The following is a 27,040-nucleotide window of genomic DNA, read 5'->3' as shown; positions in this document are numbered from 1 at the left end:
TTTTTCTGATAAATGATGAAGAAATGTCAAATAATAAAACCCTACAAACCAAATCAAATTTTTAACAGTTTTTTTTCTTTATATTATATCTAATCCCATTCAAGAGAAAAGAAAAGAGAATATAAGCCAAGAGAAAATAAAGTTACTGAAGCATTTTTCTAATACTTGATTTTCTGGGTAGACTGGCTTTAAACTCTCCCAAGTTCTATGGACTTTGCTTTTTTTAAAATAAGTTTTAAAATATGTTTATAAAACAAGTTTTCTTAAGAGGAATTTTTCTATATTTTAATGCAATTTTATAAATTCTTTAAAAGACATTTCCAACAAATAGAAAGATAAGTCATATTGGAAAATGTGAATCATCCCAGAAAGGGACTTTTTGTTTCCATTCTAATTTCATTTCCGTTTAATAGTCATTCACCTGCAGCCCAGGTTCTTTATGTTTTTGGCCAGATAGTATTTATGAACAACAAACGAGGCAATTACGTCCTCTGCTTTATGAGATCACTTAAACTAAAAAAAAAAAAAAAAACCCACAAAAAATAAAACCCTTGGAAGGCTGACAATGGTGATGGCATCTGAGAAAGTCATAGTAGTTATGACTTCGTAGTTCTGACCCTCCTCTGGGGACACTGGGCAAACATACTCTTTTCTCTTAATTAGGGCCATTTGCACCCCAGAACCATTTTTCCATAGCAATAATAAACTAGTTTGGGAGATTCACAGATGCAGGATCTGAATTTTTGAAAGCCAAAACTTCAACAATAAGACACGCACACACACACAAATGTAGGTGAGACATGGCTGACTCTGGCTTGTTTTCCCTTCAAATTTTTCCCAGTTCAGGAAAGCTTCATCACAGCCTAATTGTTCCCTGGCAGCACCCAAATAGAACAGATTTTCAAAAAGCCCTCTATTTTCTAAGTGCTTTTCGTCAGTTTTTCACCTCTCTAATCACCCCCATTCCACTCAGAATTTATTATTCAGAGTTTGAACAGTGCTTGGCTTATATTGAGTATTCAGTAAATGTTGATGATGGTGAACATTACTGTCATTATCCAGAGACAGAAAACTATGCTTGATATTTAAAGCTTAACTACCTTATCGATGATTACTAGAGAAAAAAAAATTTAAGTTGAATTCTTTCAAATGGCTCTCATGAAAGATGTTTATTGTTAAGCCCAATATTATGTCTCGCTAGCCTAGCTTTATAAAATAAGAGAGCTTTACTCTCAAAGTAAATGCCACGGGGAGAAAATGAGGAGGCAACTATTGTAGATTAAAAAACACAGGGACTTAACAACAGAACGCAGTGTTAACTTGACTGACTCCAGATCCCAGAAACAAAAATCTACACAAGACATTTTGGAAACAATTGGGGAATTCAAATATGGGCTGGGCATGGATGGTATTATAGAATTATTAGTTTTATTAGGTATTATAATGGTGTTGTGGCTATAAAGAAGGCTGTCTCTATTCTTAGTGCACGTCGAAATATTTAAGGGTAAAGTATGGTGATATCTGCAACTTATTTTCAAACAGTTCAGCACAAAAGTTATATATTTAAATACAGAGAATAAGCAAATGTGATACAATGCTAACAACTGGTGAATCTCAGTTAAAAGTTTAAAAGTGTTTATTGTACCATACTTCCAATTTTCTGATGAGGTAAAAATTTTTAAATAAAAAGTTGGGAATAAAAAACAGCAAAACAGTTTTCCTGAAGAAAATACTACACATTTCTTTAAACATTGTACTGTAATAAGATACAATTATACATTATTATTAATTATTTACACTTTATAAAAAGCATACCTACTCAACATAGTTACTCAACCTAAAGTCAATTACCTCAAGTATAGCATTTAACTTTCAGTGCTGATGCATGAATCTCTTTATCTTAAATATAAATCAAAACAGTTTAACATCAGCTTTCAATTAGAGACAAGGAGATGCCAGCCATTAGGATCATGAGTTAAAATTTTCAATAATTTCTTCTTTGCTTTTCTTCTTTGTCTAGAATAGTCTGTTTTAAGCTCAAAACAGCATCTTGAAATCCAGGATTTAAGTCTAATGCTTTCTTGAAATCTTCCAAAGCATCATCAAAGTATCCTGTATAAGAACCCACAGTGGGGTGGGGGGGGATGAAAAAAGAGGAAAAAAAGCTGAGTATTTCTATATATTATTCATAGGAAAGTTTGGATACACATACTCCTGCTTTTATATTTACAAGCTTTCAACCACTCTTACTAAAGGAATTTTTTCCTCTTGATAATGATATATGGATGTGTGTACCACAGTAACTTTGCACACCCTTATAGAACAATATACTTAAAATTAGTTATGGGCTACCTACGGGGATTTAACCGGTAAATACCTTAAATCGACACAAACTTTCAATAAAATATTCCCTATTTAATGTAATAACAGTAAAATTAAGAAACAGGAAATGAATATTATTTTTAACCCTTTAAATGAGAAACAATCCTCATAGTCCCCGTAGTCCCAAAATCTAAAATCCCTTTCCTATATATCGTCTCAAGTGGTGTTCCCTGGTGGCTCAGCTGGTAAAGAATCCACCTGCAATGCAGGAGACACCGGTTTGATCCCTGGGTTGGGAAGATCCCCTGGAGAAGGGCATGGCAACCCATTCCGGTATTCTTGCCTGAAGAATCCCATGGACAGAGGAGCCTGGCGGGCTGCAGACCATGGGGTCCCAAAGAATCGGACACAAAGAGTCGAGACACGACTGAGCAACTAAGCACAAACACAGCATGAGTGCCTTCAAAGGTTGTAACTCAGAAAAGCTGCACAGTGGATCAGGAGCATTACCCTCATTTCACAGCTGGGGACGCACAGGGACAAAGTAATGGGATGGCTCTCACTCCCGTGCCCGGCTGCAATTCCCACCCCAGTGCCCTGCTGCGGTCTCTAATACCCACTGAAAGCCTAAAATAAATTCAGGTACACTTCCTTTGTTCCTGGCTCTAAAACTAAATTTCACCTAAGTTTCACCCTGGATGATTACTCCATCCGTTTTACAACATTTGACAGATCTGAATTCACAAAATACTGTCAAAGACAAAAGGGAGAAGAAAGAACTTCTTACCCAGCCTATACAATATCAAGCCTCTGTTGTAATATGGAACTTCAAAACTGGGTTGGACTTCTATAGCAGATGTGTAGTCGTCCATGGCTTCGTAAAAATCAACCCTGAAGTACTTGATTTGCCCCCTGTTGTTAAATGCAGTAGCCAAATCCTCAGGGCTGCATTTGCTTTAAACAAAAAGTTCACATTAAAAACACAGTGTTACCCCTCGTTTCCACTTTCACTCTCTTTTGGGTATTGTCAAACTTCATAGCCTGTAACATGCAGTGTCGACACTGCAAAACCAAGCGGAAGAAACAGGGTAAGGAAATAAAGCCATGGCGTCAGTTTCTGTTTAATCCTGCTGTCTACTTTTGCAGGGTTGTTTAGCACTACAATGTCAATCTAAAAAGTGCATTCATTTTACTGTGTGGTCAAAGCCCCTGTTCATTGTCACCGTGTTTTGCTGAATGTAATATTAAAATGATTGTTTAAAGCACATGCCAGTGGGGCAAAGAAGACAATTCAGAATTGAAATGAGCAAGGGGAGAAAGCCAGCCCAAAGTCCAAGTTCACTATGGCCATGTCATAAAATGAATCATCAGTTTTATCCTCAAGTTTTTTAAGGATCTTCAAACAGTGAGATTTGAAATCATTTTCCACCAGTAAAGAAAGAAAAGTCAGCCCTGAGTGAAAATCCAAGACACTGATCCCCAGGTGTGCTGTCTGAGGATGACCTGCCCTCCCTCCAGCCTCAGCCAACATTCTCCGGAGGCCAAACCAGCTTCCTGCTAGAAAGACATCACAGCTCAGGTCCACACTGGGACTCCAGTGTGCAGAACTGGCTCTGCATCTGAGGGTTCCGGAGGCTGCCCAAGGAGCTGTGAGCAAGCAGCCTTTCCTGTGAGGGGTTAGACATCCAGGCAGCTCTGACCAACCACCAGCTCAACAGGACACATCCCGACACAGCCCCACATACTACTTGTAAAAGGGCAAACCATCTACACAGAGAACTTCAATGGGCTCTGCAGAAAGATTCTGTTTTCCTTTCTTTTTTGCAAAGGGGACTCTCAAGTTTGAACCAAACAGGGAAGATGCAGGCTAAACTCATCTGTCAGTCTTCATTTAAGCTCCACAGAGCAAAATCTAGTTCTCAGAAAATATTTGTGACTGCAGTTAGTGTTACAAAAAGTAACTTCTCTAAACATCCTAATCCTTGAGATCTCAGGCACTGTAACTACTGCTGCCAGGAGGGGTACTCACAGCCTAGGGGGTCTCCTTCAAGTTGAAGTTTCCTACCAGTAGAGAGGAACCACTGCAATTTAGAAAACACCTGTTTCTGTGAACTAGGACTGAGAGACTGGGTACACAGACATTTCAGGACACCACAAGCACCACCGTGAAATCCTAGAGAACAAGGGGGACACTCCAATCACCGATCTCTGTTATGACACTAGCTGAACTGCTGCCCAGTAAAGAGTTTTAAGTAAAATGCAGCCTCAGGACTCAGTAAGGTTTTAATCATTAAATTTCTAAGCTTCAAAACTTTGTGATAGATGTCTTATTATCAGAGGATCATCAGATATTTAATTTAGAATTAGACCTCATTATAACAAATTCTAAAAGCCTATTCTCCATATGAAAATTGTTTCATATTTGAAAGACATGGGCTAACAGTTAAAGCCAAATTTTTTTAACATTGAGATTTTTGTAATGATAGTGTTTATTTTAATGGAATATAACCAAGTTACCTAATCCAAATGTAGTTTTTGTGTTTTTTTTTTTTGCACTTGCTAACTTTAGCAAAGAAAAAATATTTGGAAATAAAGTTGATGGCTAAGGTTGCACTTTTGGATATTAAAAGAAAATGTTATAAACCATTCAGAGTGGCAGGCATGCAAAGATTGCGAATACTGTTTCAAAATGATTCAGTGACTCATTATTTAAAAATAAACGAACTCTAAAAGATATATTTAAAGAAGAAAGTTGAAAATGATAGAATTCTGTTTAACCAGGAGCTCCTAGAAGAATTTAAAAACTATAAGAAAATGTGAAGGTTCATGCAGGCATGCTGAGCAATCTTCTACTAAACCATTGCAGATTTTCTTTCTTATGCTGGTAAGGGGCATAAATTAAATTTGCCACACAATAAATCTGTGCTCTCAGGCTGAGATGCACCAGGGAGAAGCTGTAACAATACTAGATGGCATCAATATGCTTATTGCTGATAAATCCTTTTCGAAACTTACTGCTGCTGCTGCTAAGTCGCTTCAGTCATGTCTGACTCTGTGTGACCCCGTAGACGGCAGCCACAGGCTCCCCTGTCCCTGGGATTCTCCAGGCAAGAACACTGGAGTGGGTTGCCATTTCCTTCTCCAATGCATGAAAGTAAAAAGTGAAAGTGAAGTCGCTCAGTCGTGTCCAACCCCTAGCAACCCCATGGACTGCAGCCTAAAAAAGAAGCAGACTCATAGAGAACAAACTAGTGGTTACCGGTGGACAGACAGAAGGGGGAAGGGCAAAACAAGGAGAGGGGACTAAGAGGTACAAAACATTGGGTATAAAATATGCTACAAATGTATACTGTACAACACAGGAATATAGACCATATTTTATAATAGCTATAAGTGAAGTATAACCTTAAAAAATTGTAAATCACTATACTGTACACCTGTATCATATTATACTGGAGAAGGAACTGGCAACCCACTCCAATATTCTTGCCTGGAGAATCCAATGGACAGAGGACCTGGCGGCCTCCGGTCCACAGGGTTGCAAAGTGTCAGACATGACTAAAGCAACTTAGCACAGTCCAGCTAACATTATATAGCAGCAACTACAATGAAAATTTAAAAATAAAAAAGTGTTTTAACCTACTAGATAAGTCTATTCTTCCAGCTTGAAACAAGAATAGAAAACTAAATTTTCTGTTTAATAATTTTGGGGGGAAGGTGTGGTATCATATTACTGCTTGTTCAAAACTATTAACTATTATTCTGGTGTATTATTGAAATGAGAAAGCCACTTAATTTTTCTGATTTAATTCCATGTGAGTTTAACAAACAGGAGAAGATTCTTGAGCCTCATACACAAAACACAAGCTGGCATCTGGTCAAAAAAAAAAATCAAATCCCTGAAAGGAGGAGGGTGACAGAGCAGACAACTCAAACTGTCAAGAAAAACACTGCTCATTATCCCCTTTCTGTTCTTTTTTTCTCATCCTGGACCACTAACAACAAGAACCATTAACAAGAACAACAAAGGCAAATCTTGGAGTACAACAAATGCTTCGCATTCAGGCGTAAATATAAGATGCTTTGCCAGAGCAGGTGAGGTTGAGACAGGCTGAGAGCTGGGACTTAGGACCATTTGCTGCAGTGTTTGCACCTGGACAAATGTCTTCTCCAGCATCAAAATACAAAAACTATAAGGAACTGAAAATAATTGAGTGCATTGGCAGCTGGAGCCAGTTATGGATAAGAAGATACAAACCAAATAAAATCCCAACTGCCACTTCTGAAGTGCTGGAAGCAAAGACAGGATGCCAGGAGCAGAAACAGGGTACTTCACATGTCCCCTACATTCAAAACCTTGGTCCAAAGAGGTGGGCAAACCACCTAAGCCACCCCACCAGCCTTCAAGACCCCTGGACACAATCCCAACTTCACCCCTTGCTCCAAGCAAGCAAGGGAAACTTAGTTTTTTTGCTCTGCTCTGCTGCAGCAGAGACCTCAATAAAGCTTGCCTGAATTCCGTGTCTGGCTTCTAATCAATTTCTCTTGTTTAGGGAAGGCCAGGAACCCTGGTCAGGATCAAGGTTGCTAATATCACAAAAAGAAAGATATTACATGCTCTCTGACAGAAGTACACAACACCTATAACAATATTCTCACCATAATTTTGGATCTGAATTCGATCAAACCTCAAGATTTAACTACCAACTCACAAGCGATGCATAAGACAGAGGACTATATTAAATGACATGGGGTGGGGGGTAAATCCAGAAGATCCAAAATATGGGAAAGTCTCAGGACATAGGACTGGATATCCTTTGGTGAGGATATCCTTCTCACCAAATAAACTGCAAGGGGAGAAAATGAAGGGGAGCCTTAAAGGCTTAGAAACTTGACGTGCATCCTGACTTGAACCAACCGCGAAAACACCAACCAGCCAAACAACTTTTATTGATCAAACAGGAAAATTCCAAATAATGACACTGGATTAATGACGTTAAGAATAATGATACTGTGGTTGCGTCTTTTTAAATCCTTTAACGGCTAGAAATGTATTCTGAGACATCCCTGGGTGAATAACCTGATCCCCTGGGTGAAGTGACAATGCTTAAGCCCAGGGATGGTCACCTGGAGGTTCATTATACTATTTCCACATATTTAAATTTCTTTTCACACGTGAAAACCCAGAGCACCTGCTGTGATGTCGCGCGGTTTGAGTCGCGACGCTGTGCGCTCACGTGGCACCCGCGCGGCAACTCGCCCTCACCAGGTCTTGTTCAAGTGACAGGTGGGAAAAGCCCTATCCGCTCTAAGACTCCGGGTCAGCTAACATAGAGTCGGGACACCGTTCTCAGAGTCCCGGAGCAACGTGCGGAGGCCTGCGCTCCAGGCACGCTCCCTCACCGCCTTTCTGTAAAGAACAAACGTCCGGCCGCTGGGCGGGTGAGTGCCAGAGGCCGAGTAAAGCGGGGCCCTTGCCGTCCACCTTCCGGAGACCCCGCTGTCCCCACTTCTCGCGATACTTACCTCCCGCGTGCTGCTCCCTCCGAAGCTGCACAGGCGCACTGGCGAATGTAAGCGGAGTACAGCGCCTCGGCCTCCGCGTATTCACCTTTCTTGAAATGAGCCTGGGCTAGTGCTAGGGCTGCGGGACTTTCCTGGCCTTGCTGCCCGTCCATGGCGGTTGGGGGCCTAGCTTTCCTTGTGGAACTGGGGGTTGATTTCTGAGCGATTAGAGACGACAACCCACAGCACTTCCGCACCTTGGAATTTAACTCGGCAAAAATCCTTGGCCAGAGCAGCCGAAGAATTTTGTGTCTTCCGAGGACCCGTCGTCTCGCGAGATCGGTGACGCTCCTGGCAGAACGCTCCGGTATTTCAGGAAAGCTTAAGCAGACGCAGCCTTGGCAAGTGCGCTTCTGCTATAGCTGCTGGTCCCGCTTGCCTGATCTCCAGAAAAGCAGTAGCTTGGTAGTCCCAAACTGGTTTCTAAGGCTGTGGTCAGGTGGTGCAAGGAGCTTGCCCTTCGTTACAGCGAATGGGGGTGGGGATGGGGATGGGGATGGGGGGGGGGGGATACATACACACACTGTACATGTATATTTCCAGAATATACAGAGAATTTCTAAACTTCAGTTTTTCCAGAGTGGGTGTACTACTTTGCATTTCCACCAGCTATGCATTGGCCTTTAAGTTACTCCGTATCATCACCAACATTTGTCAGTTTCGATCCTAGCTATTATAGTGGGTGTGTAGAGATACCTCCGTTTTCTTCTAAATTTTACTAACTAAATTGTGAGTAGAATAACCAAATAAATGAGTAGATAAAGTAGTAACTGTTTTAATGTCTTTTTCTTTTAGAAAAAATCTTAAAAACGAGATTATGATGAAAATTTACGTAAGTTTCACCCCCGTTTTTTCTTCTAAATTCAATTAAAATGTAAATTAATGCCTTTTTTAAAAAAAAGTTAAGACTATTTTTACTTTCTCATGTATACTCTTTATGTACTTTTGAAGTTTTCTACCATGAACATGTAAAACTAATACTCAAAAACTATTAAGTGGTCTTTTTTTTTTTTTTAATGAACTGAGAAAATGGTAAGAATAAACAGTAGGGGGCAACATAATATTGCTATTTTCATTTTAGAAGCACAGTAGTAATACTTTGGAGCTATAACATCAAATTAGGAACTCTTGATTTTTCATTAAAAGTCTGGTAACAATTTTCCCCCCATTTCTAAATGTGGACTCTAGATGACCTCTTAAGGAGTTATTCGCTGCAACCTCCAGTCACCAGACATTTGCCTAAGTTGTTTTCCTCTGGGTAGCAAAGGTGATACTCTGTACCTTTTATTGTACCTCCCGTCTCTTTCTCTCTGTATCCACTCTGGAGCCCAATGCCCATCATCCCAACCCCCACCAAAATACTTAAATCAAAAGAAGACAAATTATCATGTTATCATAAATTACAGATAAAACAGGATAAGTACAATTTTACCTCAGCATTTATTTTTATATTTTTCACTGAATGCCACATAAAATCTAAGATCTCAGCTTTTAGAATACAAAAAGGTAATTGCAAATTATATGTTAGCAGAAACATATGTATATATATAATTAGCATTTGTGCATGATAGCAGGACAATAATGCTATGTTACTTATTTGTATAGCTTTGTCAGTCAGGTCCTACCTTGCTACTTTGAAACTTAACGTAATGTTCAGGCCAAAGTTTGTGATAAAAAGAAGCATTACTTAAAGGGAGTCAGTTCGTGTTTATTACAGAAAGAGAACATTCATCATAATGCCTCATTCTGTCTATACAAATTCCCTCCACATATTTGTTATATATGACAATTTTGCTTCTCTTTGCCCCTTTCATCAGAAGAGAGTTATCTGGAAATTTCCTTCATGTTAAATATTTAAAACCAATTGAGTCAATTTGTACTGGGAGTCTTTTTCTAGCACCATTTTCAAGCAGGACAAAGATCTATCTGTCCCCAAAACATTATGACAGATCACTAAAACATTCACAGATATAAATCCCAAGTAGTCATAAGCTCTTAAAACAGATATGTCAGTATATATATATGAATATGAAGCATGTGGGTATATGTATGTGTGTGCTGCTGCTGCTAAGTCGCTTCAGTCGTGTCCGACTCTATGTGACCCCATAGACGGCAGCCCACCAGGCCCCGCCGTCCCTGGGATTCTCCAGGCAAGAACACTGGAGTGGGTTGCCATTTCCTTCTCCAGTGCATGAAAGTGAAAAGTGAAAGTGAAGTTGCTCAGTCGTGTCCGACTCTTAGCGACCCCATGGACTACAGCCACTAGGCTCTTCCGTCCATGGGATTTTCCAGGCAAGAGTACTGGAGTGGGGTGCCATTGCCTTCTCCAATGTATGTGTGTAAGTATATATAAAAACACATACATTTACATATGTGATAATTACGTGTACAAGGTAGGAGAAGTTGTTTTTAAAAGTTTTGGTTTCTGTGTTAAACAGACCAAGAGGTAGTGACAATAACTCAGAATCTGTCTGAAATAACTAGTTGGAAGAAAAATTTTAGGGCTTAGGTAGCAAGGAATTAGTGGTAAATGAGAAGGCTCCAAAAGAAACTTCCCAAAAGAAACGTTAGGAAAAGTCTGAGGATCAATAGCTGATTTGGAATTGAAGCAAATGGGAATGTAATCAACAAGTCACAGGAAGGACTGGAGAACGACAATCTAACTTAAGAGTTCTCAGCCGATTTCTGGGATGAGAAAGGGAAAAAAGAGAGATTCAGGCAGTAGGACCAAGGACCAAAAATCACAACTCTGAACATGCAGTCCTGAAGGAATCCTTAAACCTACATCTCTGAAAATTTCTCTCTCATTGATGAAGTCTAGTTTCATTCCTGAAAATAGAAAATCTTGTGGGAAGATGTAGTTACCTTTAACAGGAGATATATCCTTTAGGGCTGATGTCTTTGTTAGGATGCTGTTTTCTTTTTTTTAACCTAGGAAAGATTTGCTTTTTTAAAAAATTTTATTCTATATTATAGTTTGTTAACAATGTTGTGTTAGTTTCAGGTGTACAGCAAAGTGATCCGGTTATACATATTACATTTATTCTTTTTTTTTTAATTCTTTTCTCCATTTAGGGCTTCCCTTGTGGCTCAGCTGGTAAAGAATCCACCTGCAATGCAGGAGACCTGGGTTTGATCCCTGGGTTGGGAAGATCCCCTGGAGAAGGGAAAGGCTACCTACTCCAGTATTCTGGCCTGGAGAATTCCATGGACTGTATAGACCATGGGGTCACAAAGAGTTGGACCCAACTGAGTGACTTTCACTTTCACTTTTCCCCATTTAGATATTACAGAATATTAAGCAGAGTTTCCTGTGCTATACATAGGTCCTTGTTGGTTATCTGTTTTAAATATAGCAGTGTGTAGGTATCAATCTCAAACTTCCAATCTATCTCTCACCTCTCCCACCCTTCCCCCGGATAACCATAAGTTTGTTCTCTAAGTCTGTGAGTCTGTTTTATAAGTAAGTTCATTTGTATCATTTTTCTAGATTCTACATATAACAATATCATACGATATTTGTCTTTCTAGGATGTTATTTTCTGATTTGGGGGAATACTATATTTTGTCATAGAAGAAAACAAATGAGATTGATGAAACACACTGTTAAAATTAGATAAGTTAGAAACTTATAAGATATGTTATACAAAGTAAATACAGCATATTTGTGTGACTCAACCTAATATTGGGCTTCCCAGGTGGCTCAGATGACAAAGAATCTGCCTGCAATGCAGGAGACAGGGGTTCGATCCCTGAGTTGGGAAGATCCCCTGGAGGAGGACATGGCAACCCACTCCAGTATTCTTGCCTGGAAAATCCCCACGGACAGAAGAGTTTGGCGGGTTACAGCCCATGGTGTTTCAAAGAGTCAGACACAACTGAGTGACTAAGCACAGCACAGCATACTTGATATTGATGAGGCGCTAAGATCCAAAAGGTAACCAAGGCACTAAGTATTCATGGCTCACTGGGTATGCATGAGGCTTAGAACATGCTCAGTATGTGTGAGGTCTCGATTCAGTTACCCACCGATGACACTTGTCCTCTACCCAGGAAACACAACTGAATCCATGACTGCTCAGCAGTCCCAGTGGCACCTACAGCTGGGACCAGGTAAACCTGCCTCCTCCTCAGAGCAAGTGTGCCTCACTGGCCTCAGGCACATTCTACTTGACAGAGTTCCCCAATCTCAACTGCGGTCCTCTTCCTGGCCACACCCCTGGGGGAAGCTGGTGAGGAAGAGATAGAGTGAGGACATAGAACAGTACATAATTCAGGAATCGGGAACTGGAATCCGTGTACCTGACTGGCATCCTTCACTAACAGTGTTAATCTCTCCCATCACTTTCTCCTTGTTCCTCACTGTGTAGGTTAAGTTGATTCAGTAAACCATGTGACTTAAGCATCATTTTTTGGTGTGTAATCCTTTGTGTTCCGTGAATGGCTTGCCTGGTACTGTATTTGGAGGCTACCATTGTATCAAGGTAACTTCCCACAAGGCACATGAACACAGAGACTTAGAAGACCTGGTCTTCTCGTTTTAACTAGGCACAGCAACCCACTATCTACATGAACTCATTTAAGCTCCAAACCTCTTCTCATAGCTCACTATTCTCTATCTGCTACATGCCTAACTTGTCTCTAAAGGACCAAAAACATAACACATTTGGATTAACTAACTTCAGTACTGAAGCTGCTATAACAATGTTGTATATTTCTCTTTATTGCCTCTACTAAATGTCAAAGTTCAGCAAATAATCTTGATAAAATAGTGCTAAAGTCTGGTTTGCAGCCACAGAATAAAAAGATGTAAGTTCATGGGAAATAGAGAACATTATTAGCTATCTTTAACAGGTAAGAAATTATGCATGACTGATAACAGTTTTTCTTTTTAAAATTAATGACAGTAAATCAAAACAGGCACTTATTGAGAATCACTTCCCAAACCCAAGACTTGTTTAGATAAAAGGTCCAGCTTAGTGACAATGTTTCAGCTAAAACTATAACTACAAACTGGATGTTTTCTATAAATTTACATCATTATAAATAGAGACAAGTGTTCTGCACAATATTATGAAGAGTACATGCCAATTGCCATCTCTTAGATGAAACTAAGAAAGTGGGTAAAAAGGAAAAGATATAAAAAATAAGCTATTAGGGTTTCCCTGCTGGTCCAGTGGTTAAGACTTTGTCCTGAAATGCAGGGGACACCAGTTCAATCCCTGGTCCAGGAAGATCCCGCATGCTGTGGAGCAACTAAGCCTGTGTACTGAGCCTGCATTCTGGAAGCCATGAGCCACAACTACTGAGCCCACATGCAGCAACTACTGAAGCCTACAAGCCCCAGTGCCTGCGCTCTGCCAACGAAAGAAGCCGCTGCAGTGAGAAGCCTGCATACCACAGCTAGAGAGTAGCCCCCACTTTCTGCAACTAGAGAAAGCCTGGATGCAGCAACGATGACCCAGTGCAGCTATGAAAATAAAAAATAAATTTTTAAAAAGCTATTAGAAACAATTCAAATTGTAAAAACAAAAGCAAAAAGTCTTTAAATGCCTCTTTATCACTTCTGAAAGTAAAACAGAGAACACTTTCAATGCGTATTTAATTAAACATGACTAGAAATAGAGCTCATTTCAGTGTTACAATTGTTTAATCTCCCTCTGGGCTTGCCAGGTGGTGCTGGTGATAAGGAATCCACCTGCCAGTGCAGGAGACATGGGTTCGATCCCTGGGTTGGGAAGATCCCTTGGAAGAGGGCATGGCAACCCACTTCCAGTATTCTTGCCTAGAGAATCCCATGGACAGAGGAGCCTGGCGGGCTACAGTCCATGGGGTCACAAAGAGTCAGGCACAACTGAGTGACTGAGCACACACGCACACCATCTCCTACTACAGGTTATGTCAATTCCCTAAATTCAACTCTGCTCCATTCTCACGCTTCCCCATCCCTCTCCATCAAAAATGTTTAATGAATTAGTAACCTTGACACTGTGAGAAAATTTTTTTTATTTGGAATATTTCCATAGTATAATAACCAGCCACAAAAATAGATAGGCAGATAATATAGTCAATTTCTAAATATATGAAAATCAGCATCATTATTTCAGTTATATTTTTACACAAAATTATATATATACATAACATGTCTATGTGTATATATTATTGGGTTTTGTTTTTTTTCTTCCGTTCCTGATCTCTGTCTTGAACAGAGGTCAGCTTCAGTCCTTCCAACTTCCAGAGCATAGCCTTATAAGACTACTGCTCTTCCAGACCCATGTCTCACTGCCTATACCATTAGTGATACTAGAGTAGACATCTGTGGTGCACCCTGCCCTTCCTCTTAGACCCTGGGACTGTTCTAGGGATGGGCACTGATCCCAGCCTGGCCATTTAGCAATTTTTTTCCCCTTCATTTCAAACTTGAATTAAGAGTGGGAGTCCCTTCCTATGGTGGAGATAGTAAGATGCTGTATTTCCTGATACATGAAGAAAGCCAGTCTGGTGTTTTCACATCTCACAGCTTAATTTTTATCTTACCGTTTATGAAAACCCAAAAGAATGGCCTAACAGAGTTGCCCCACCACATGCAGATGACCTTCTCTTTACTCATTCTGTCTCAATCATGGATTTCTCAACAGCTGACCCAAAGTTCAGAAGACAGTGAGGCGTAACCAGTTTCTGTCATATATATATACATATTTGTATAAAAATACAACTCTGAAATGATGCTGCTTTTTACATAAACTATATGGAATCAACCTTATTATATAAACTCTCCTGGTATATGCAGTTTGTCAGTTCTTCATCCCACTGCACTATGGCATAAGGGACAGAAGTTGTAGTTATTTATTTCCTGAGCCAGGACACAATGCTTACACACACTGCACATCCAGAATTGATATTCAGTAATTGGGCTTCCTGTGGCCACACACGTCGGCAGTTTCCCTTCACCTCTGTAAAAATAAGAGGAGAAAGAATTACACTTTAAAATGTCTAATCACTTAAGACCTTATTTATTATACTAAAAAAACCCTGAACAATGTAAAACATTTCAAGGCAAATTTCAAATAAAAACTTTTCTTGCAATGAGAAATCATTAATATACTATTAAGACTAAAGAAAATAGGCTTTGAGTACAATGTTAAGGTGGCTTGTTGTTTAGTCGCTCAGTGGTGTCAGAATCTTTGTGACCCCATGATCTGTAGTCCACCAGGTTCCTCTGTTTGTAGGATTTTCCAAGCAAGAATACTGGAACGGGCTGCCATTTCTTTTCTCCAGGGTATCTTCCCAACCCAGGAGTTGAACCATTTCCTGCACTGCAGGTGGATTCTTTACTGCTGAGCCACCAGGGATTTAAGGTATGACACTTTAAAATTTAGTGATTTCATCATTATACTACACTATTTAGATATTTAGATATAAAAATCTATATAAAAATGACATCTACTAATTACAATTGGCCCTACCCTTCAAGAAGGCCGTCCAATTCGGATTTTCTGTTATCTTTCGGAGTATGTTTGGTGAAGATTTCTAGAGCAAGATCTTCATATTGCTGCTTCTGTTCCGAACTGAGGGTCTCTAAAGATTCGAGTTTAATAAAAGCTTTTGAACAAGTACCAAAAGCTCTACTGGCACACGCACAGAGTGCTAACAGAGAGTAGATCTCAACTGCAGGGATGATGTCTTCATAGTCTCTCAGGTGAAGAGCTAGGAAAGAGAAGGCAATTTGGATTGTGTAAAGCAATAACGCCATCGTGAACATGCATGGGGAAGAATGTTAGGCTGGCTCAGTTTAACCCACATGAATGTTAGCAAAGTTAATGAAAACAATGGTAGGTGATCAGAGAACTAGTAGGGGAAGTAGACCACAGGACCACCACGTTCTGTAACACGAGCCAACAGCTCAGGGCCTATAAAAATTACCACCACCAAATGACGCACATGGCTGCACCACTTAGAAATATACGAAAAATTATTGGTGTCAAAATACACTGCAGATATAAATATAAATATATATATTATAATTGTATAATTTTATATGTTTTATATTTATAAAACATAAAACATTTATATGTTCCATATAAATATGTTAGAAATTTCTGTGGATTCTCAAAACAATATCATGTTTCTTTTTGTTTAAAAAAAAAAAGTGAAGTATGAAATCATATGTTTTCTCTTTGTGTTTCTTTGAACAGATTATCGCTTCTCAGTCTGTCTTATTGAAAAAATAGAACTTTGAGAAAAAAGGAAGTGAAACTGAGTCTCTAAGTTATCAGCTCAGATCATTTATTTTGATTACCATATCCTATCTTCACAGGCTACAGGGCATGGCCAAAAAAGAAAAAAGTGTTATTGAAGTTAATATAAGAGTAACTTGAAGGAGTTTGCCCTTCATCTTCAATTTATGACTTCTTAGACATGTTGCATATATGAGTTAATACACCCACCTGTCTTCAGTGCAGTGTCAACATAGCCCTCGTAGAGCTGTCTTTGTGCTAGTATGAAAAAGTGGTAAGCCTCAGCCCCTCTCCAAGCATTATCAGTGAAACGACTACTTGTCGACAGAACTTCTTCTTCCAGCAAACCAGCCAAAGCAGAAGTGGCCTACAAATAAAGCAGACCCGCATCTGCTGTCAGCACAAATCTAACAACAGTCCTTCCAATAGAGATGATTTCTGAAACTGTTATACGTTAAAATATCTAGGGAAGGGGACTTCCCTAGTGTTCCAGGGGAAAAGAGTCCGTGCCCCCAATGCAGGGGGCCCAGGTTTGATTCCAAATGGCAACCCACTCCAGTGTTCTTGCCTGGAGAATCCCATGGATGGAGAAGCCTGGTAGGCTGCAGTCCATGGGGTCGCACAGAGTCGGACACGACTGAAGCGAGGAACTGAAGCAGCAGCAGAGGAACTAAGATCTCACATACCACAACTAAGTCCACGAATCCTAACTACTGAGCCTGTGCACTACACCACAATGAAGACCCAGCACAGCCAAAATAAATAATAATAAATGAATAAATTAGCATATTTCATCATTACAGAACTGTCACCACAGACTTCTCTATTATAATTCATACTTTGTTAAACTGACATGATCAAATTTGTTCTTCAGTTTTACTGAGGCGTAATCAACAAATCAAATTGTAAGATATTTTAAGTGTAGACTGTGGTGATTTTATATACGGATATATTGTGAAAGGATTCTCTTCCCCAAGAAATGATCAAATTTTTAAACAGAATTGATTAAATTTTATGTTAATACAACACTCATTCACAATTAAAAAAATACACATATTTCTAGGGAAGCTTTTAAAACTCCCTGATTAGAAAGGATTTACCAAGAAAGGAATTAAGCAAAGATTACAGATTAGTAAAAAAAAAAAAATCATGTTCAATATTTCCAAGTTGAGATGTCTAAATGTGAGTACTAATTCTAAATCATTTATTCTTTTTCCTCATATCACTTAAGAAAATAAATGCAAACAAATACATTAAATGGTCTATCCATAAAGATAAGTTTGATCATTTTGGGGTTTTTTTCCCTTAAATGCTTCACATGACTTAACATTACTTAATATTGCACCTTACCTCTGAGCTCTTTCCTTTAACTTTGCCTCGTTGGGCGTTCTTAATTTGCTCGTGGTACTGCTCTATAAGTAAAGCTGACAGTACATAGAGCTTCTTCACACGTAAAGGTTTAGTTCTTTTCTTTGCCTCTTCATCTGCAATCTTTAAATATTTAAAGAGTTGGGGGAAGATATTTCTTAATCTATGTTTGTACAAATGTTCTCATTTCTGAAATCTGATTCTCTAAAAAGAGGAGGAAAGTCAGTAGGGTGGAATATAAGTACTATCCGTTTATGACAAATATTTTAAAACACATTTTCTTTTCCTTAGTACTGATAAGTAATTAGTTATTTCCTTAGTATTTAGCCATTGGAATTAGACTGCAAAACAATTTTAGAAAATAACAGATGCTGATAAATAATTAAGTCAGAGTGAAGAAAGCTTTCATTGAAAGGGTAGTATTTTATATAAAAGATTTTTTTTTAATAATTTTCAAGTACCTAGAGATAAGATGGCTTTACCATGGTATATCTCCAGGAATTTAAATCTGTTTAAATGATTCAGAAGGAAATTTTTCCTTTGTCATTAAATCAAATGGTAAAAGAATAGAACAGAATGTAAAATTTGCTTACATTAATTCCATACTAGTCATGTTCCCTCCAAATGCCTACTATGAAAAGTGTAACATCTTTAAAACTTGCACATTTAAAAGGACTTGATGCTTGGGGCTGGTGCACTGGGACGACCCAGAGGGATGGTATGGGGAGGGAGGAGGGAGGAGGGTTCAGGATGGGGAACACATGTATACCTGTGGCGGATTCATTTCGATATTTGGGAAAACTAATACAATATTTTAAAGTTTAAAAATAAAATTAAATTTAAAAAAATAAATAAAAATAAAAGGACTTGAAAATTTATTATCAACGGGATTTAATTTCCAGTTACGGAAACTTGTACTTTATAGTAGCCGAAAATTCTCTAATTGTTAACTTCAGTATTAAGTAAATATACAGTTGTTTAGAAATCAGTAAGGTGCTAAAATTAATAAACAGCCTTTTTAGTAAAAGGTAATACTACTAAGATAACACATAGTTATATTATGATAGTAATAAAATGAGAGGGATCTTGCTATAACAAATATTTGTTTCCAAAGAATGGAAAATATATTCTTTAGTATATAAGAAAACATTGGTAACTAAAACAAATCAAATACTCACCAAGATTATTACATTACCTTAAACATCAGCTTGGCAGCATCATAAAAGTAATTGGCTTTCCGATAGAGTTCTATGGCATCAAGAATTTTATTCTTTTCCAATAAATGAGATGCATACCTTGCTAACAGGGAACCAATTTCTTTCATATTATGACTTTTAGCCAATTCAACAGCTTTGTTCCACTTGGGGAAAATATATACAACATACAATTACCCAAGCATTTACCGTCCGATACGTCTAAAAATACATACAATAAAGCTTTAAATTTATAATAATAAACACTATATCAAAATTTAAAACTGGTATATAAATTTTTTTAAATCAGAGGAATTATAAATTTTAGAAGTTAAACATGCAAAATAATCAAATGATCTAAGATTGATGTGCTTAAGGAGCACATCTGAAAAAGAAAGAATCAAAGTTTATAGTCATATTAATCTTATAATTCTAATTTTGCACAAACTATGAGCAAGAAAAAGATACATTTGTTTATAGTAAAAAAATATGGAATTTCAGTTAAGAAAATATCCTATCAGATTTAACATTTATTTTTATAAAGCAAATGGAGCTTTATAAAATACTTTAAGAAAATGCTTAAAAGAATACATTGATAGTGAACAATTTCAACAATTCTGCATTTTCATTTCAGTTAAATTCCAGCTCTTAAAAATATCAAATATATGTTTTCTATAAGGAAAAGAAAATAGATTTGCCAAAATAAATATTGATAAAGTAACTCAATTCCTTCCTCTTGCAATGACCATTAACTGGTCCTTCTTTGGAAACAAAACACAACCCTAATAAAATGCAGAAAATTGTGAAATGACTTCCAGACAAAACTTGCCAGACTAAAAGCACAGGGTTTTTCTGGTTCCCATACTGAGTTAGTTATGAGGTGGTCACCCTTAATGGTAGCACTTCAAGAGGTAAATGCAAATTCTGACATTTTCTCAGTCCTCAACCAAATAAACAAATATCTGGCTCCTTTCACAAAATCTGTCTCAAGCTTTCCAACCCTTGTCCTGGCAACAGTCTTTACAACATCACTCTGGTGACTTTCAGCTCCTTACTTGGTTGAGATGCACACAGGTATCCACTGCTGCCTTAGGCTGATTACATTTCAAAAATGCAGTCACTGCTTGTTCACACATTCCAACTCTCACAAACATCTGTGCTATTTCCTGTGGACAAAACATTACCATCAGATTTCACAGACCAAGGAAATCACTTACATTTCAACTTATAAAACTCCATAAGAATATTACAATTACTGGTAGCAACAATAATTTTTCTTTTAAATGGACATAGGGGCAGAGGCTACAAACCAAAAAGGATACTAAGGCATCTGCTCAGAAAGATCCCCTGGAGAAGGAAATGACAACCCACTCCAATATTCTTGCCTGGGAAATCCCATGGACAGAGGGGCCTGGAGGGCTACAGTCCATGGGGTCACAAAGAGTACAACACAACTTAGTGACTATACAGCAAACAGCATAGTAATATTTCTTTTAACTGGACATAGAGGCAGAGGGTACAAACTAGAAAGGATGCTAAGGCATCACCTTTTATAATATCTGTGCTTCACTGGCTCACAGCACAGATCTGATTTTCAACCAGGTTCTAAAGATACCGAACTCTTGTCTTCTTTCACTTCAGTAGCTACTTTACAGAAATGCCAAGCCCCAAAGCAAACCCCAAGCTAGTGGGTAAAAAATACCTTTAAAGGATTGATGTGATACTCAGTGTTAATCATTAACTAGAGGCTTACGGGAAATCTCACACTCACAGGGCTCTCAAATACCTCTATTAAGCAACGTTCCAAACAAGTTGGCTATTCATCTGTTCAGGAAACTAGGCCAAAAATGGAAGAGGGGACCAGAACAAAAATGATTATGCCCATTGGGCTATACTTGCCAATTTTCAGACTATCTGGATTTTTTTTTTATTTCTTAATATCTAAATGGTCAGAGTTTTTCTCTCCCCATTAATTATGCCAGAGAAGGCAATGGCAACCCACTGCAGTGTTCTTGCCTAGAGAATCCCAGGGACAACGGAGCCTGGTAGGCTGCCGTCTATGGGGTCGCACAGAGTTGGACATGACTGACGTGACTTAGCAGCAGCAGCATTAATTATGCAACAATTAATTTAAAGAGCCCAAAGAAAAAAATTTAGAACAAAGTTACAGAGAACTCTGCCTTTAGTTTCACTCTTTTTTTAAACGTTACATTCTTTGTTGTTAATATAATCTACTAAAGTCTAGCTATCTTTTTAAACTTTTCTTATAGTAAATTTCAAACATACATACACACGAACTACTCCCCACACCCACCTCAAATCACTCTGAAGACAATCTCTGAAAACATATTTCATCTGTAAATATTTCATGTGTTCAGCTAATTTTTAAAGCAATGTTATGAAACTTACAAGCCCCACACAAGACGGTAATCATGTTAAAATAGTAGGAATATGATTGATTTTTTCCTTCTCCATTTTGAAGCATTCTGTAATACTGAAAATTGTTTTAATAACTAAAGGATCATTTCACGTCTTAGAAACTGTGAAGTTATAATTTTTAATTTTCCATATGACAAAGTACATTTCCTCACTATAACAGAAAAGCTTTATAAAGTAACCTAACAACTCCCAAAACTGAAATGTATAATATCCTACTGGAAGCAACTTGTGGTTTTCTGGAAGTGAACTGGCAAGATTCTCCAATCCCACATAATCTTCTAACATATAATAACATTCAGCTAAGCGTTCCTGGTTCCGGCCTTGTACATAATACTGAATAGCATTCAACCTACAGAAAGAAAAGAAAAACTTTTAAACTAATGTGAATCTCCTGATAAATAAGCACTTTCACCAAAAAAGTTCTTTCATTAGAATGGCAGCACTAGTATAATATTATTCTAATCATCAGCTTTAGTTGTAAAATATCTTTGAAGCACATAAATTGAAAAACCAAAAAAAGACTGCATAGCATATTTTAGTTACAATATTCTTTGAATATTCTCAAGAAATACTGCTTTACTCTGACACAGTTGTATTTTCAAACATTGACATATATAAGTAAGCATACTGATCAAAATGATAGTTTCAGAATAAAAGCCAATGATTTCTGAAAATAAGCTACTGTAACAAAACAAGCAAACAAACAGTAGAAAGCTACCTAGTGCTAAAGCATACGTCTTCTGAGTTTTGAAATTCCAAAGTCTTACAATGCTCACCTGACAACTGGAAGGATCCCTTGCTCCTCCATGGTAACTAGGGCTATGTGAATTCTGCGACCTGAAGGATGGTCTTCATTTCCCTGGCATTATTTCATAGGGAAGTACTCTACACAGGCAGCTACAATTTCAAGTGCAGAATGAATGGATGGGGGGTCCAGATAGGTGACCTACCTCTTTTGTCGATCAGCAAAGTAGTCTCCGATGGCATTGTGGGCTTGCTCAAGGAGACTGTCATCCGCGTCACCTGATCCAGTTTTCAGGAGCTGGAGTACTCTAAACCAATCTCCCAACTTCAGCCGCAGGCTAATAGCCAGATCTCTACAAAAAAAAAAAAAAAAGATATTCATTCATTCAACAAGCATTTATCAAGTGCCTGCTATGTGCTAGGTTCAATTCTCTGATACTGAGAATACACAGCAATGAAGAGACAGATAAGGTAACTCTAAACATTTTAGAAATTTAGCCTGACCAGGGAAGAGGCAATGGGGAGAACCTGCAACAGGAAAAAAGAAACACTTTTCTGCCTCTTATTCTCCTAGGCTTTCAATTTACTTGGCAAAATAATCTCTTTAATAATAATCATTTCTTTTCATCAGTTTCTTATACATGATCAAGCTTATTTCATGTTTACATGTTTAATATTTCTTTTCAAAGCTTAAGTTGTATTATTAGCAATCTCCTGAAAGTACAAATAATAAAAACTAGATATAATGTTCACAGCTGAAATGAAGTTCATACAGTAGTTTATATAAAGAAAAATGACATATAAAGAGTAAAACTCAATCCCTAAATACCTTGGAATTACATTTCATGCTCCTTGACAACAGAAAATTAAATAATGACCTAAACCAAAACAGAGAACCTAAATAACGAGTGGTACAATAAATGATAAAGCCCCTGGTCTCTGTAGTTACATGGGTTTTTCCCCTACCAAATGAAAAAAATCTCCCATGGCCAGTCATTAACATTACGTAAAGAGAGAAGAAAGCTGCCCCTGAATTACAAAGCATAAATTAAGGTCATGTTGAATGTCTGGGTTGGAATCCAAACTGAAGTTATTTTTTTAAAAGAAATGGTGTGATATATTTAGTCTATTTTACAATCCTCATTTGTTTAAAAAAAAAATGCAGATTCTGGGAGCAGTCCAGACCTGCACCTTCCGCACTTACCTTCTGTCCATATCCAGATACATCCTTTCCGCCTCCTCAAACCGGCCGAAGTAGGCAGCCACCTCTGCCTGCTTCATGGGCTCGCTCTGCAGGTTGCCCAGGCGCTTCACAAACTTAATGCCCTGGTAATCTTTGCAACGCACAAACGCTTGCTCTGCAGTGTGCAAATCCAATTTCTGAAGAGCTGCTTCAGCTAGCAGGCGCCTATATTAAAAAGAGAAACAGTAAAAGCCTATGGTGAACTATAGATAAACCAGTCTTGAATCAGAATTCAATTACTACACCTATTGCTTCTAGTGAAACACAGTGGGAAGTGATTATTTTAACAAATTTATAAACTTTTTCTTTTTCTTTTTTTTGCTGCACTGAGCTGCACGCAGAACTTCCCTGACCAAGAATCAAACCCATGGCCCTTGAAGTGGAAGTGCAGAGTCTTAACCACTGGATCACCAAGGAAGTCCTAATATTATGTTGACTATTTCCACCTCTAAATTTCTGTATTTTAAAAAGAAGAGCAAGAATGAAAGTTATTCCCACTAGGAATCTAGTATCAGAGTAGTGGACAACGGCTGAGATTTTACACTTGATACTTTATGAGGTTTCATTTATTTATTTTTAAATACCAAAGTCGGGGGTGTGGATTATCCTCGATGAACTGAGATGCATCCTCTATTCCAACCTTCTCGATCAGTGCTCGACTATCTCGCAGGGACCTGATCTCAAAGTTAATGATATAATCCTTATTTGGATATTCTGGATTCTAAAAGTAAAGATGAAAAGAGAGAAATCCAAATAGTTGCCTTTAGAGTATGTATTTCTTTCTTACAGTCTAAAAAAAAAAAAAAAGCAAATGAACAACTGCATCATATTATGAGCAAAACTGGGAAGAAAAGAAATTCCCATGTGTGGGTCTTTTGAATTTTCTGGAAAATACCCATAATCCAGCACTACAGTTACACACACCAACTCTGAAGCTAGAGAGCCTGGAGTCAAATCATGCTTGTGCCTACTGCTAACTGGGTATCACTGGCAAGCCAGCTGATTTCTCCAGGCCTCAAATTCTTCATCTAAAAAAATGGGATGGCAATCAAATTTACCTTCTAGCATTGTGAGGATTAAATGAGATAATACCATATCGAACACTGAGCACAATGCCCAGCTGTGTTATTCACCTTATTCAGTCTCAGAACCAACCTGACACACACTTGTTTCAGACCTTTGAAGAAATATACCTGCTGACTGAACCACAGCACCTTTAATCCTCTTCTGCTGCTAAGTCACTTCAGTCGTGTCCAACTCTGTGCGACCCCAGAGACGGCAGCCCACCAGGCTCCACTGTTCCTGGGATTCTCCAGGCAAGAACACTGGAGTGGGTTGCCGTTTACTTCTCCAATGCATGAAAGTGAAAAGTGAAAGTGAAGTCGCTCAGTTGTGTCTGACTCTTCGAGACCCCATGGACCACAGCCCACCAGGCTCCTCCATCCATGGGATTTTCCAGGCAAGAGTACTGGAGTGGGGTGCCATTGCCTTCTCCATAATCCTCTTTTAGTTGCTGAATTTCTTGTCCATCTCCCCAGATTCTCTACTGGAGGCCAGGAACTGTCTTTACTTGTTCCCAAACAATATTTGCTGAATCCATGAACAGATGAATTTTAGGTAAATAATTTTATCTACCAAGAACCTTCCTGATCTAAATATCTATCAGGTACAGTTGTAACAACAAATAAACACCTCATAAAAAGCTGTTAATTCCCTTCCTTTTTCTTCTGCACTCCTTCCTCCAAGAAATTTCTCATGTTATTTCTTTTTCCTATCTTATTGACATATAATTGGCATATAACATTCTATTATTTTTAGGTGTACCACACTCATGTTATTCCTTAAAACTGTATGCTTGAAGGAAGCCACAGTTCAGATAAATATTTCCTGGGTCAACAAGGCCTCAGAGGGAACTATGATATGACAATATTCTTTTCTTTATGGCTTTGCATGTGGTAAGTCAGGCAGAGAACCAAATTGTCACAGAGCAGCTGGTTTCCCTCAGTTTAACAACCCCTACCAGTAAACCAGCCAATAGTACTGCAGTGATTCTTTAGCCTAGTACAAGATATACACAAACTGCCCAGTGTAGAATTATGTAAAGTTTAAAAATAAAATAAAATTGGAAGAAAAAAAAAAAAAAAAAACAATAAAAAAAAAAAAAAAAAAAAAAAAAAAAATAAAGTATACAGACTGAACTGAACTGAATTGAACCAGTTTAAATACGTGTTTTAAAAATTCTTCATAAGTGTCAATATAATCATTTTTAAGCATTCCAGAATTCAAGGCAATCAGCAACTATGAGCCTTTCTTGAAAAATGCTGTAATGATGAAATCCAGCCAACTAAAAGATTAATCAAAATTAAGAACTCATGCACAGAGAAAATACAGAAAAAGGCTGATTAGTAGCTTTCATTTAAACAAATATAAGACTAAACACCTGGAAAAATAGGGTTAGAAAACAAAATGTAAACATTCTAAATCTTGACAAAGTAAAAATAACAATATAACTAATGAAGAAAGGCGAGAAAGAGGGAGAAAATGTAAGAACACCATCTTTTAGAGTGCACAATCAATAATATCAAACATTAAGATGCAGTTTAAAAGCAGTAGTTTTTTAATTTCACTAGTTTCTTTAGTTTTTCAGTTTTCTTTCTTAACCCAGAAAAATGGCAACATTTGTGGTGGAAAAAAAAAATTATCTGAAGTTCTACAATTTCTTCAGATTCACTGTCGCATTGTTTAAATTAAATTGAACACTAAAAAAGTAGATTGTACAATGATGCCACTTTTATAAAATTTTTCCTGTTTATTTCATCTATCATATCAAATCTATCTTTCCACATATTGGTTACAGTTTGCCAATGCAGGAGACCTAAGAGACACAGGTTCAATCCCTAAACCGGGAAGATCCCCCGGAGGAGGGCATGGCAACCCACTCCAGTATTCTTGCCTAGAGAAGCCCATGAACAGAGGAGCCTGGTAGGTTACAGTCCAAAGGGTCACAAAGAGGCGGACACAACTGAAGCAATTTAACATGCAATCGTTAAAATATCTAGATTACAACAGAATTTCAGACCTTCCTTTTTGATGTTTGATTGCTGAGAGCTTTTAAGCCTCACCCCAACTCCTTCCCCTTCTGCCTCACATCTGGACAAGGTGATAAGAAAGTGTTAAGTGTTCCATCCTTTGGTGCCACAGGAGTTTCAAACCACACATATCTCTACCTACTTATGGGAACCCTCACTCTAGCCCCACCCTCTAATTACCCAAAAAACCCTAGCCTGTCTCCTTTCCTTGCTCGCAAATCAATTTTGAACCAGCTTAGGAAAGCTGTCCTTCCTCCCCGAAAAACCTCACTATGTAGGTAAGATCTTCTTACCATACCCTTTTGGTATGTCTGTGGTGTTAATACTCTTGACATGCAAACAAAATTTGGGGTGGGAGCCATTCCTGCTGCTTTTGTGTGGTCATCATATACAGAAAAGACTGGATCACAATAAAAGAGTTGCAATTTACATTATCAGACTAAAATATGAAAACATGCTATCAAATGGAACATTTCTGGAAATTTAAAATCTACTATCCCAATTCCAAAAAACATACATAGTACATAGGAAAATAAACACTTTGAAAAAGATGAAAGTAAACTTGCAATATATTCTCAGAGTAAAAAATTCTCAAAGACTGTTCAATGAAGGTCAAAGTAGAAGTTCAAAAATTATCTGGAATTTAGAAAGATTACTTTATAAAACCTGAAAATAAAAATGGAAGGAAGGTGGACCTCCAAACAAAAAGTTACTCAAATATTCTAGAACAAGAAAAAGACTATAAAGAAAATTATCAAATATTTCTACAGTGTTCTCTGTTATTAACATAAAACAATGACAACTAACTACCCTTTCTGAGCTCTTGGTCCTAGCACTCCA

At 37.9% G+C, this 27,040-nt stretch overlaps 2 protein-coding genes and 1 long non-coding RNA gene across 9 annotated transcripts in view; 1 reads left to right on the top strand and 2 right to left on the bottom strand.

Annotated features, from left to right (window-relative positions):
- Window positions 1–1,406: 1,406 nt before the first annotated feature.
- On the bottom strand, window positions 1,407–8,368 carry TTC32 (tetratricopeptide repeat domain 32). Its single transcript, XM_027556011.1, has 3 exons — window positions 7,849–8,368; window positions 3,110–3,276; window positions 1,407–2,112 (listed from the first exon to the last, which is right to left on the bottom strand). Exons 1-3 carry the CDS (start codon window positions 7,998–8,000, stop codon window positions 1,985–1,987), a joined length of 447 nt encoding a protein of 148 aa, XP_027411812.1. The 5' UTR covers window positions 8,001–8,368; the 3' UTR covers window positions 1,407–1,984.
- LOC113901536 lies at window positions 8,201–13,518 on the top strand. 4 transcript variants are annotated; one of them, XR_003513462.1, is made up of 5 exons: window positions 8,201–8,292; window positions 8,683–8,719; window positions 10,963–10,984; window positions 11,586–11,824; window positions 11,941–12,295. It is a non-coding gene; the product is annotated as an uncharacterized LOC113901536 (long non-coding RNA). The 4 variants fall into 4 exon arrangements; XR_003513465.1 differs by lacking the exon at window positions 10,963–10,984; XR_003513463.1 differs by lacking the exon at window positions 10,963–10,984 and having other exon boundaries at window positions 8,238–8,326.
- A 355-nt stretch (window positions 13,519–13,873) lies between these two features.
- WDR35 (WD repeat domain 35) overlaps window positions 13,874–27,040 on the bottom strand; it is a 52,083-nt gene continuing 38,916 nt past the window's right edge. For 3 of the 4 annotated variants that reach the window (XM_027556007.1, XM_027556009.1, XM_027556008.1), the window contains 10 exons: window positions 23,696–23,832; window positions 23,073–23,276; window positions 22,075–22,221; window positions 21,341–21,473; window positions 19,741–19,851; window positions 18,688–18,852; window positions 17,475–17,615; window positions 16,335–16,491; window positions 15,354–15,594; window positions 13,874–14,840 (listed from right to left, as the gene is read on the bottom strand). In XM_027556007.1, coding sequence (XP_027411808.1) covers window positions 14,690–14,840; window positions 15,354–15,594; window positions 16,335–16,491; window positions 17,475–17,615; window positions 18,688–18,852; window positions 19,741–19,851; window positions 21,341–21,473; window positions 22,075–22,221; window positions 23,073–23,276; window positions 23,696–23,832 — 1,587 coding nt within the window. In that variant the 3' untranslated portion in view covers window positions 13,874–14,689. The remainder of the gene's footprint in view (window positions 14,841–15,353; window positions 15,595–16,334; window positions 16,492–17,474; window positions 17,616–18,687; window positions 18,853–19,740; window positions 19,852–21,340; window positions 21,474–22,074; window positions 22,222–23,072; window positions 23,277–23,695; window positions 23,833–27,040) is intronic. The other variant, XM_027556010.1, reaches the window with a different exon arrangement.

Source organism: Bos indicus x Bos taurus, chromosome 11 (assembly GCF_003369695.1).
Source record: "Bos indicus x Bos taurus breed Angus x Brahman F1 hybrid chromosome 11, Bos_hybrid_MaternalHap_v2.0, whole genome shotgun sequence".
NCBI lineage: Eukaryota > Metazoa > Chordata > Mammalia > Artiodactyla > Bovidae > Bos > Bos indicus x Bos taurus.
The sequence above is the reverse complement of the archived record's forward strand: the minus strand, read 5'-3'. Positions and strand labels throughout refer to the sequence as shown.

Bases quoted from the DNA above. Each gene is read 5' to 3' on its own strand.
- TTC32 (XM_027556011.1), bottom strand. From the start codon at position 8,000: ATGGACGGGCAGCAAGGCCAGGAAAGTCCCGCAGCCCTAGCACTAGCC. The intron at 3,277-7,848 runs GTAAGTATCGCG...TTTTGTTTAAAG, and splicing joins GAGGGAGCAGCACGCGGGAG to CAAATGCAGCCCTGAGGATT. The intron at 2,113-3,109 runs GTAAGAAGTTCT...GTTCTTATACAG, and splicing joins CTTGATATTGTATAGGCTGG to GATACTTTGATGATGCTTTG.